This window comes from Chlorocebus sabaeus, chromosome 1 (assembly GCF_047675955.1).
Source record: "Chlorocebus sabaeus isolate Y175 chromosome 1, mChlSab1.0.hap1, whole genome shotgun sequence".
NCBI classification, from domain to species: Eukaryota; Metazoa; Chordata; class Mammalia; order Primates; family Cercopithecidae; genus Chlorocebus; species Chlorocebus sabaeus.
In genome coordinates this window covers 52,954,223-52,966,603 of record NC_132904.1, presented here as the reverse complement: position 1 = coordinate 52,966,603, position 12,381 = coordinate 52,954,223, and the positions used below count along the sequence as shown (strand labels likewise).

Sequence of the window (12,381 nt, the reverse complement as noted above, 5' to 3'; positions counted from 1 at the left end):
GACTACTTTCTCCTACTTACTGCATAGTGCTGAATGGATACTCCTTAGAAAACTAAGCCCATTTAGCTACCCACCACCTTGTATACAGACACTTACTGAGGTAAAACCCCTGTGGTGTTTCAACTATATCATCTGATCATGTCCCACCAGTGACTTGAAGGAACCCAGCAATCCCTTTCTTCTTTCCATGTGGCTTCTTTCAGCTTCCAGTTTTCTGTGTCCTGTTTTTCTTGTGGATTGATAGATGTTAGCCAAAATTAAGAGGTAGAACATATATTCGCTATTTTATTTACTTAACACGTCTTTTGCACTGTGTTTATAGTATTCTAAGCTCTGTACAAATGTAATCTTTTTTAATCCTTTTATTATTAACTACTCTATGAGGTAGGTGCTACTACACCCTCATAGGTGAAGAAACTGAGTCATGGGGAAGTGAAATAACTTTCCAAAGTTACATAGATAGTAAGTAGCGGAATCTCTTACGGTTAATTTTTTTGTCCTCAGTACCTGCACTTTTATACAATGTTAATTAGTGTTAATTTCCTAAGAAATAAAGACATTTTCATAAAATGAGTATAAGGAGACTCTGCCCATGTCTTTGAAACATTAAAAACTTTTCTTAATGCAACAAAATAGTTTTAAAGATATTTACCTCTGCTCCCTCATTTTTCTCTATAGTGGTCTGGAGTGAGTGAATAGGGCTTGGGGCATAGAGAGTTTCCTCTCTCATCCACCAACTAGAGTATATTAGAATGACAGCTAGAGTTGAAATTGCCCTACCATATAAGTTAGGTGAAGACTTGAATCTTAGATGTTTAATTTTCAAAGGTCTGATCACAATCACTTCCATACCCCCTGGGTCCTCTGAATCCTAGCGGTACATTTGAAATAGGTATCATTTACTAGGAGAGGCTTTTCCTGAAGGAGTCTTTCTAAAGGCTGTAATATATACTACATTAGTTATATTTTTGTTACATTGCATAATTATGTTACATAATTATTTTGGTTGGGTTGCTTAGTATGTTGCTTATCTGGTATTTTTCATCATATTTATATACCAAAACATTTTGGTTTTTAGTTATGTAAAATTATCTTTGGTCAATTTCCATGAAACTCCATTAAATATCATTGCATATATTGTATAGAACATGGAGAGAAATGTTTATAGATTCTTTTTATGTGTATGTAGTACTTGACACTCTTAACTTTCACCTTTTCTCTTTTTAGTTTTTTAGATGTTGGGGAATGTGAGTCTCTGGGATATCTATCAGTGTATGCATTGTTACTGGGCTTAGCTATCCCAGTTAATGAATAAATGAGTTAATTCTAAGCCTACATGAACAGAATTTTACCAGATCATTGCTAAACAAATACTATTTAAATGTAGGTGTGTGTCCATTTATAGATTACTTATTTTATGTTTCTCATAATCTGAAATATTATGTTTTATGTCCATAGGCACCACTGGATCATACCAGTGACAAGTCACTTCTTGACGCTAATTTTGAGCCAGGAAAGAAGAACTTTCTGCATTTGACAGATAAAGATGGTGAACAACCTCAAATACTGCTGGTAAGCTACTTAGAAAACCCTGTATTTATAATTTTTATGCACTGTCACCTACTACTTGAGGATGCAGTTTCCTGAAGGAAATAAGATGTGTTTTGTAGTTTGTGTAATATATTAATATTTTTAAATTTTCTGTTGATTTGTTATAAGTGTGTAGAGTAACATAGTTACACTGGACATCCATAGCAACATTATTTGTGTATACAGACTGTATATAGACCGTAGTCTGTTGCCACGTTGGATTTAACATATACTGCTGTCTTCAAGACCACTGGCACACCAGGGATGGGGGTGGGTCTAGGATAAGTCAGAGTGCCACAAGGATCTCCTGTGTTTCAGTAGTGACCCTTCCTTTGTTTAAGCATTTGCTTGGTTGCTGTAAATCTTCGGTGGTTTTCGTCTGGTTTTTTCAGTATCTATGAGAAGGTCATTTCCATTCTCACTTCCTCCCCTAACCTGCTACCTTTTTTGGAATGATTGGTGTATATATTACATGTTTCATTTCTATTCTTTTAATATTTATCCCAATTCACATTTCAGTAGACTTTCCTGTTCAGCCCAATTGCCTTAGAGATATCTAATGCAGTAACTCCCAATTTGAGGGCTATTCCACCAGAGATTTTTTTTTTCTCTCTCAGTCTGTTGTAGAGGACATGAGTTAAAAAAGAGTAAGAGGGAGGGACCGAGATGGCTGATTAGAAACAGCTGCGGTCCACAGCCTTTATGGAGAGGAATGAAAGGGGCGAGTGAATACAGCACATTCAACTGAAATATCCAGGTTCTCGCATTGTAACTGATTAGGCAAACAACTGGACTCAAAGAGAATGAAGAAAAGCAGGGTGGGGCGATGGCCCACCCAGGAGAGGCACAAAGCCAAAGGAATCCCCACTTCCAGCCAAGGGAAGTTGTGAATGATTGTATGACTCTGCCCAGGAAACCATGCTACTTCCATGGATCTTTGCAACCCTAAGATCAAGAGATCCCCTCAGGAGCCCACGCCACCAGGGTCTTGGGTCCTATACACAGAGCTGTGTGGAATCTTGGTAGAGCAGCCACTTGGGCACACATAAAGACCCAAGAGTTTTACACACTCCGACCCCAGGATCCCCAACAAGGTGGGAAGTCCATCCATATATATTCCCCTAGGAAGGGGGCTGAATCCAGGGATCCAAGCAGTATTGTTCTGCGGGCCCCACTTCCACAGTACCTCACAAGCTAAGACTCACTGGCTTGGAATTCAACAGCAACAGGCTGGAGTCTGCCCGAGATGGGATGGAGTTCCCGGTGGGAGGGGTGGCCACCATCTCTGTGGTTCCATTGACTCAGTCATTCCAGCTGCTGGCTTTGGAGGATTCAAATGGTCTGGACCAGGAAGGATTCCCCCCAGTGCAGCACAGCTGCTTTGCCAGGTCGTGGCCAAACTGCCTCTTTAAGCTGGACCCTGATCTATTCACCCTCACTAGGCTAGGAGCTCCTTGCAGGGACTTCAGTCACTCTAGCCAGGGTTATACAGACAGAGCTCTAATCTCTCCCTGGGATGGAGCTCTGGGTAGGGGAGAGGGGAGGCCACTGTCTCTGTGGTTTGGTTGACTCAGCCATCCAGCCTGCCAGCTTTGGAGAGTCCAAACGGTTCAAATGAGGAAGGGTCCCCACACAGTGCAGCACACCTTCTCTACCAGAATGCAGCCAGACTGCTTTAAGCATGTCCCTGATCCTGTTCCTCCTGACTGGGTGAGACCTCCCAACGGGGGTTTCCAGCAACTTCCTACAGGTACATTCAGGCCAGCAACAGGTCAGGACCCCCTGGGACAGAGTTTCCAGAGGAAGGAGTAGACGGCCATCTTTGCTGTTTCACAGCCTTCACTGGTGATACCTCCAGGTATGGGAAAAACTGAGGCAACTATGGCCTGGAGTGGACCCCCAGCAAACTGCAGCAGCCCTACGGAAGAGTGGCCTGACGGTTAAAAGTAAAACAAGCAGAAAACAATAACAGTAATATCAACAGAAAAGACCCCACACAATCCCTATTCAAAGGTCAGTATCCTCAAAGATCAAAGGCGGGTAAGCCCACAAAGATGAGAAAGAGTCAACACAAAAATGTCGAAAACTCAAAAAACCAGAATGCCTCTTCTCCAGATGACCTCAGTGCCTCTCCAGCAAGGGCACAGAACTGCTGAGGCTGAGATGGCTGAATTGACAGAAGTAGGTTTTAGAAGGTGGGTAATAACAAACTTTGCTGAGCTAAAGAAGCATGTTGTAACCCAATGCAAAGAAGCTAAGAATTGTGGTAATACAGGAGCTGACAGCCAGAAGAGCCAGTTTAGAGAGGAACATTACCAACCTGATGAAGCTGAAAAACACACTGGAAGAACTTCACAGTGCAATCACAAGTATCAATAGCAGAATACACCAAGTAGAGAAAAGAATCTCAGAGCTTGAAGACTGTCTTTCTGAAATAAGACAGGCAGACGAGAATAGAGAAAAAAGAATGAAAAGGAATGGACAAAACCTCCAAGAAATATGGGATTATGTAAAGAGACCAAACGTACAGCTGATTGGAGTACCTGAAGGAGACAGGAAGAATGGAACCAAGTTGGAAAATATACTTCAGGATATCATCCAGGAGAACTTCCCCAATCTAGCAAGACAGGCCAACATTCACATTCAGGAAATGCAGAGAACCCCAGTAAGATATGCCATGAGAAGATTAACCCCAAGTCAATAATCATCAGACTCTCCAAGGTCAAAGTGAAATAAAAAATGTTAAGGGTAACCAGAGAGAAAGGCCAGGTCACCTACAAACAGACAAACAGTAGACCTCTCAGTGGAAACCCTACAAGCCAGAAGAGATTAGGGACCAATATTCAGTATTTGTAAAGAAAGGAATTTTCAACCCAGAATTTCATATCTGGCCAAACTAAGCTTCATGAGCAAAGGAGAAATAAGATCCTTTTCAGACAAGCAAGTGCTGAGAGAATTCATCACCATCAGGCCTGCCTTGCAAGAGCTCCTGAAGAAAGCACTAAATATGGGAAGGAAAAACCATTACCAGCCACTACAAAAATGAAGTACACAGACCAATGACACTATTAAGCAACCACATAAACAGGCCAGGAAAATAACCAGCTAGCATCATGATGACAGGATCAAATTTGTACATAACATTACTAACCTTAAATGTAAATGGTCTAAATGCCTTAATTAAAAGGCACAGAATGGCAAGCTGAATAAAGAGTCAAGACTCATCAGTATGCTGTCCTCAAGAGACCTATCTCATGTGCAAAGACACACAGGCTCAAAATAAAGGGATGGAGGAAAATTTACCAAGCAAATGGAAAACAGAAAAAAGCAGGAGTTGCAATCCTAGTTTCTGACAAAACAGGGTTTACACCAACAAAGATAAAAAAAGACGAAGAAGGGCATTACATAATAGTAAAGAGTTCAATCCAACAGGAAGAGCTAACTATCCTAAATATGTATGCACCCATTACAGGAGCATCCAGATTCATAAAGCAAGATCTTAGAGACTAACAAAGAGACTTAACACTGCCACACAATAACAGTGGGAGACTTTAACACCCCACTGACAGTATTAGACAGATCATTGAAACAGAAAATTAACAAAGATATTCAGTACCTAAACTCAGCTCTGGATCAAGTGGACCTGATAGATATCTACAGAACTCTCCACCCTAAAACAACAGAATATACATTCTTCTCATCACCACATGGCAGTTACTCTGAAACTGGTCACATAATCAGAAGTAAAACACTCCTCAGCAATTGCAAAAGAACTGAAATCACAACAGACTGTCTCTCAGACCACAGCACAATCAAACTAGAACTCAAGATTAAGAAATTCACTCAAAATCACATGACTACAAATTGAACAACTTGCTCCTAAATGACTCTTGAGTAAATAATGACATTAAGGCAGAAATCAAGAAGTTCTTTGAAACTAATGAGAACCAAGAGACAACATACCAGAATTTCTGGGATGCAGCTAAAGCAGGGTTAAGAAAGAAATTTATAGCACTAAACGCCCACATCAAAAAGCTAGGAAGCTGTCAAGTTAACAACCTAACACTACAACTAAAAGAACTAGAGAACCGAGAGCAAACAAACCCCAAAGCTAGCAGAAGACAAGAAATAACCAAAATCAGCGCAGAAGTGAAGGAGATAGATAGAGACACAAAAAACCTTTCAAAAATCAACAAATCCAGGAGTTGGTTTTTTGAAAAAATTAACAAAATAGATAAACTGCTAGCTAGATTAATAAGAAAAGAGAGAATAATCAAATAAACACAATCAGAAATGATAAGGGGGATATCAACACTGACCCCCACAGAAACACAAACAACCATCAGAGAATACTATAAACATCTCTTTGCACATAAAGTAGAAAATATGGATAAATTCCTGGACACATATACCCTCCCAAGACTGAACTAGGAAGAAATTGAATCTCTAAATAGACCAATTACAAATTCTGAAAATGAGGCAGTAATAAATATGACAGACCCACAGCCATTATAATCCTGAATGGGCAAAAGCTGGGAGCATTCCCCTTGAAAACTGGCACAAGACGAGGATGCCCTCTTTTACTACTCCTATTTAACATAGTATTGGAAGTTCTGACCCAGGCAATCAGGCAAGAAAATAAATAAAAGATATTCACATAGGAAGAGAAGTCGTCAGATTATTATCTTTGTTTGCAGATGACATGATCCTATATCTAGCAAACCCCATTGTCTTATGATGTATTTTCATAAAATCAGCTTAAGCTGGTAAGCAACTTCAGCAAAGTCTCAGGATACAAATTCAGTGGCAGAAATTGCTAGTGTTCCTGTATACCAACAACAGGCAAGCAGAGAGCCAGATCACTAATGAACTCCCATTCACAATTGCTACAGAAAGAAAATACCTAGGAATACAGCTAACAAGGAAAGTGAAGGACACCTTCAAGGAGAACTATAAACCACTGCTCAAATAAATCAGAGAAGACATAAACAAATGGAAAAACATTCCATGCTTATGGATAAGAAGAATCAATATCTTGTTAATGGCCATACTACGCAAAGTAATTTATAGATTCAGTGCTATTCCCATTAAACTACCGTTGACATTCTTCACATAATTAGAAAAATCTATTTTAAGATTCATATGGAACCAAAAAAGAGCCTGAATAGCCAACACAATCCTAAACAAAAAGAACAAAGCTGAAGGCATCATGCTACCCAACTTCAAACTATACTGCAAATCTACAGTAACCAAAACATCATACTGCTGGTAAAAGAACAGACACATAGACCAGTGGAACAGAATAGAGAACTCAGAAATAAGCCCACGCATCTACAACTGTCTGATCTTCAACAAACCAGACAAAAGCAATGAGGAAAGGATTCTCTATTTAATAAATGGTGCTGGGAGAACTGGCTACCATATGCAGAAAATTGAAACTGGACCCCTTCCTTACACCATAAACAAAAATTAAGACAGATTAAAGACTTGAATGTAAAACCCAAAACTATACACAACCCTAGAAGAAAATCTAGGCAATATTATTTAGGACACAGGTATGGGCACATATTTCATGATGAAAACCCCAAAAGCAATTGCACCAAAAGTGAAAATTGACAAATGGATCTAATTAAACGAGAGGGCTTCCACACAGCAAAAGAAACTATCCTCAGAATGACCAGACAGCCTACAGAATGGGAGAAAATTTTTACAATCTATCCATCTGACAAAGGTCTAATATCCAGAATCTACAAGGAGCTTAAATAAATTTACACGAAAAAAACAGACCCATTAAAAAGTAGGCAAAGGGCATGAACAGACATTTCTCAAAAGAAGATACACATGCAGCCAACAAAGATGAAAAAAAGCTTAACATTACTGATCATTAGAGAAATGCAAATCAAAACCACAATGAGATACCATCCCACACCTGTCAGAATGGCAGTTATTAAAAAGTCAAAAAACAAAAGATGCTGGCGAGGTTGTGGAGAAAAAGGAATGCTTTTAAACTATTGGTGGGAGAGTAAATTAGTTCAATCATTGTGGAAGATAATGTGGTCATTCCTCAAAGACCTAGAGGCAGAAATACCCTTTGACCCTGCAATCCCATTACTGGGTATATAGGCAAAGGAGTAGAAATCATTCTGTTGTAAAGATACATGCACGCATATGTTCACTGCAGCACTATTCACAATAGTAAAGACATGGAATCAGCCTAAATGCCCATCAATGATAGACTGGATAAAGAAAATGTGGTACATTTACACCACAGAATACTGTGCAGCCATAACAACTAATGAGATCATGTCCTTTGCAGGTAGATGGATGGAGTTGGAAGTCATTATTCTCAGGAAACTAACACAGGAACAGAAAACCAAACACTACATGTTCTCACTTGTAAGTGGGAGCTGAATGATGAGAACACATGGACACAGGGAGGGAACAACACACACTGGGGAGGGAGGGAGAGCATCAAGAAGAGTAGCTAAGGGATACCGGACTTAATACCTAGGTGATGGCATGATCTGTGCAGCAAACCACCATGGCACACATTACCTGTGTAACAAACCTGCATATCCTGCGCAGGTACACCTGAACTTAAAAGTTGAAAAAAATAATAATTTAAAAAATTAAAATGCCAAAAAAGATTAAGAAAACCTGGTCTGATTTACCTCACTCTTTTACAGGCTGAGAAATCTAAGGCTTTATGGACTTTTTCAGAATCCTTCTGTTTAATGACACTTTGCTCAGGAAAAATTGTTCTGTTTGATGCTTTTCATTTAGAAGTTTATTGTGAATAACAATGCCTGTCTGGACACTAGACAGTAATTAAACACAGTCCATCTGTACTGAAGCAGTAACAGAATATGCTCTCTGATCTTCATTAATTGCATCATTTATTTTTATGACATCATGAGAAGATTTTAATTAGTCCGAGTGACATTGAAATCTAAAATAACTATTAAATTAGGGAACTCTGGATTCACAATACAGGGATTCGTGTTTTTAAATGCATAAAAATTCTTCAATTCTGTCCCAATTGCTTGTGCTGTTTTTATGTCCCTTAATCCTTTTCAGCATCTTCCTTATTAAAATGAAGTTTCTTGTTGGAGACAGTAGGAAGCTATCCATCTCATCCAACAATAATTGTGTGTCCCCCGTGTGCTAGGCCTACCTGGCAAGGATGATATAAAAATGACTGATAGACTGTCATCAGGGAGTACAATGGTACTTTTGACTTATTAGTACCAAAAATCTTCTCTCATGTAAACAGAAAATTTGAAAGAAAATTTAGAAAGTAACACTTTGGAAGGGGACATGAGCAGCTTTCCAAAGTGTTTTGTATCAGGCATCATTCAAACCTTCCTACAGGAAATGGTGAGTGCTGTTGTTTCAGCAAGATTTGCTATTTACTAACTATTTGAATATGTTGCATTTTAGGAGGATTCCAGTGCTGGGGAAGACAGTGTTCATGACAGGTTTATAGGTCCGCTTCCAAGAGAAGGTTCTGTGGGTTCTACCAGTGATTATGTCAGCCAAAGCTACTCCTACTCATCTATTTTGAATAAATCAGAAACTGGTAAGATTTGTTGTTGTGTTTTCATAAAATCATAGGGCATTAGCTCCAAAGTAATCTTAGCGATTTCAAGCCTAATCCTCTTACTTTATAGATAAGAAAACTGAGACCAGAGCAGGAGTACTAGCTAGCAGCCACAAAGTTAGGAAAAGTATGTGGTTTACTTTTCCTTCAACCCATTGTTGTTTCTACTATATTGCTGCTGCAACTATTTAATAATAACATAAACATTATCGAATATTATGTTTTGAAGGAAGACTTTTCTTTTTTTTTTTTTTTTTTTTTTTTTTTGAGACAGAGTCTTGCTCTGTTGCCCAGCCTGGAGCACAGAAGCATGACAATGGCTCACTGTAGTCTTGAACTCCTGGACTCAATCAATCCTCCCACCTCAGTCCCCTAAGTAACTGGGATTATAAGTGTACTGGGCACAGTGACTCACACCTATAATCCCAGCACTTTGGGAGGCCAAGGCAGGAGGATTGCTTGAGCCCGGGAGTTGGAAACCAGCCTGGGCAACCTAGCCAGACACCATCTGTACAAAAATCAAAATAAAAAAATAAGTGGGGCGTGGTCTCTGTTGCTTGTAGTCCCAGCTCCTCAGGAGGCTTAGGTGGGAGGATTGCTTGAGCCCGGGAGGTCTAGGTTGCAGTGAGCCATGATGATGCCACTGTACTCAACTTGGGTGATTGATTGAAACCCTGTCTCAAATAAAAAAGAAAAAAAGTTCAAGACTTCTTTTTAATAATTTTCTATTTTGACTATACTCTTAAATTTTTAAAGTAGACTTCCTCCAGAAAGGAAAAGTCTGTGTTGTCTACTTTTAACAGTACTTCCATTTTGAAGCACAAGGGCCATGCTTATTTTATGGTTCTGTTGTGTTATCTTTTAGTTTAATTGTGCTTGAAATGAATCATGTCGTTTTGAAATTTGTTTTTTTCTGAATATGATTAAGCCTACATTTTTCAATTTTTTCACTTTATTGAGCAAGTAAAATGGCTTTTTTATGCAAAGGTTTATTTACATATAAGATTGTGTAATCGCTTAATGAATAAATCTTGATAAATTTACATATTATTTCATCTTAAAACAAATCTTTGCAATAGATAGTATGCATAAAATAATAGATAATATGTCTTATGTTGAAGGAGATGGAAACTGGGGTTCAGAGAAGCCTTTGATTGCGTATCTCATTAATGGTGTTTCATGCTAAGTGTGGCTTCAGAAACTTTACCCTTAGAACTTCAAAACAGAGGTGATTTTAAATATTACATTACAAATATCAGTGTAAAAAGAACACCATAGTGTTACATTGCAGATTTCTTATTTTTAATTTCATTATGTTATAGAGATAGGGTCTTGTTTTGTGACCCAGGCTAGAGTGCAGTGGTAAGATCATAGCTCACTGCAGCCTTGAACTCCTAGGCTCAAATGATCCTCCCACCCCAGCCGCCCAAGTAGCTTAGTACTACAGGTGTGCACCACAATGCCTGTCTTTTAAATTTTTGTGGAGATGAGGTCTCACTGTGTTGCCCAGGCTAGTCTTGAAGTAATCTTTCTGCCTCAGCGTCCCAAGTAGCTGGGAATGCAGGTGTGCACCACAATGCCTGGCTTTTAAATTTTTGTAGAGACGAGGTCTCACTATGTTGCCCAGGCTAGTCTCGAAGTGATCTTCCTGCCTCAGCCTCCCAACTAGCTAGTATTACAGGTAAAAGCCATGGTGCCCAACTCCAGATTTTGTTCTAATGTCATCTGTAATCTTTCATTTACTATATTTTGTAATTAGAATTTAGAATAATTTCCTCATATCTAGTTATTGTGCAGCTTTAATGGTTTATTTGTTCTGGGAATAATAGTAAAACCTGATTATGTTTGGTAGTTAGGATCCTTTCTATCAGTAGAACTTTTTGTAGCAAACAACCACAAAAAAAGGAATACAAAATTATCTTTGATTTCAGATAATAGGAGATAATAAAACTGTTTCCCATTACACTATCTAGAGTAGTGATTCTCAGATTTTAATTCCTTTAAAAATTAATTTTGGGGATACTTGTTAAAAACGCAGATTCCGGCTGGGCACAGTGGCTCACTGTTGTAATCCCAGCATTTTGGGAGGCCGAGGTGGGCAGATCACCTGAGGTTGGGATTTGAGACCAGCCTGGCTAACATGGTAAAACCCTATGTCTACTAAAAATACAAAAATTAGCTGGCCATGGTAGCAGGTGCCTGCAATCCCAGCTACTCGGGAGGCTGGGGCAGGAGAATCATTTGAACCCACGAGGTGGTTGCAGTGATCTGAAATTGTGCCACTTCACCCCAGCCTGGGCAACAGAGCAAGACTCTGTCTCAAAAAAATAAAAAAGAAAAAATGTAGGTTCTAAGGCATTACTTCCCAACATGCTAATACAGCTGCTCTGTAGTAGCCTGGAAGAAATTGCATTTTGTTTTAAATAAGCACCCTAGATTATTCTGAGATAACTGAAACACTGTGAGAGAGTTCCAGATTTAACAAATCAAGATTCTTGCGATATTTGCCTTGTCTTCTGACAATTGATTCAGTCGTTTTTGCACCAAGTATTTACAGAACTCCTACTTTGTGCTGTGTACTAACTTCAACTTCCTGTGGCTCTCTGAGGCCTGTGAATTCCTTGAGACTAAGACATGCTTTTTAAAAACGCTCTTTCTTTGATTATACAAATATAGTACATGTCATGGTCTTACTATAAAATAAAAAAGTGAAGATAATTTACAGTGTTCCTAGCATCACTTCTAGCAATTTTGCATATTTTTATCTTATCTTTCCTCTATATGTGTACTTTTCAGAAAAGGGGGAATCATGAGTAGATTTTTAATCAATATTTTTCACTTAATACTATATGAGGAGTAATTTTTAATGTTATTAAATAGTATTTTAATATGGGGCTTTAAATGGCTGAAAAATAGTTTCATTGTATAGGTTTAGATATTTAAACTATAGTTATTAATATTACTGATACTATTATGAACATTCTTATATATACATTTTTGTTTTCATCTCTGATTATTTCCTAAAGATAAAAATTCCCAGAAATTATATTAGTAAGTTGAAGTTTACTTTAAAAAATATTTTTAGAAGTCTTTGCTATACATTGCCATGTAATCATAGTCTTTGTTCACATTTACTATTCCTCACACACCTCTACTTCACTCCCTTTCCCTACCTGTACGTTTTCCTGCAG

The 12,381-nt window shown here is 38.5% G+C and overlaps 1 protein-coding gene across 4 annotated transcripts in view; it reads left to right on the top strand.

The window, feature by feature from the left end:
- Positions 1-12,381, top strand: part of USP47 (ubiquitin specific peptidase 47) — a 117,995-nt gene that overhangs the window by 40,635 nt on the left and 64,979 nt on the right. For all 4 annotated transcript variants that reach the window (XM_008006650.3, XM_037999713.2, XM_008006661.3 and 1 more), the window contains 2 exons: positions 1,459-1,572; positions 9,031-9,169. In XM_008006650.3, coding sequence (XP_008004841.1) covers positions 1,459-1,572; positions 9,031-9,169 — 253 coding nt within the window. The remainder of the gene's footprint in view (positions 1-1,458; positions 1,573-9,030; positions 9,170-12,381) is intronic.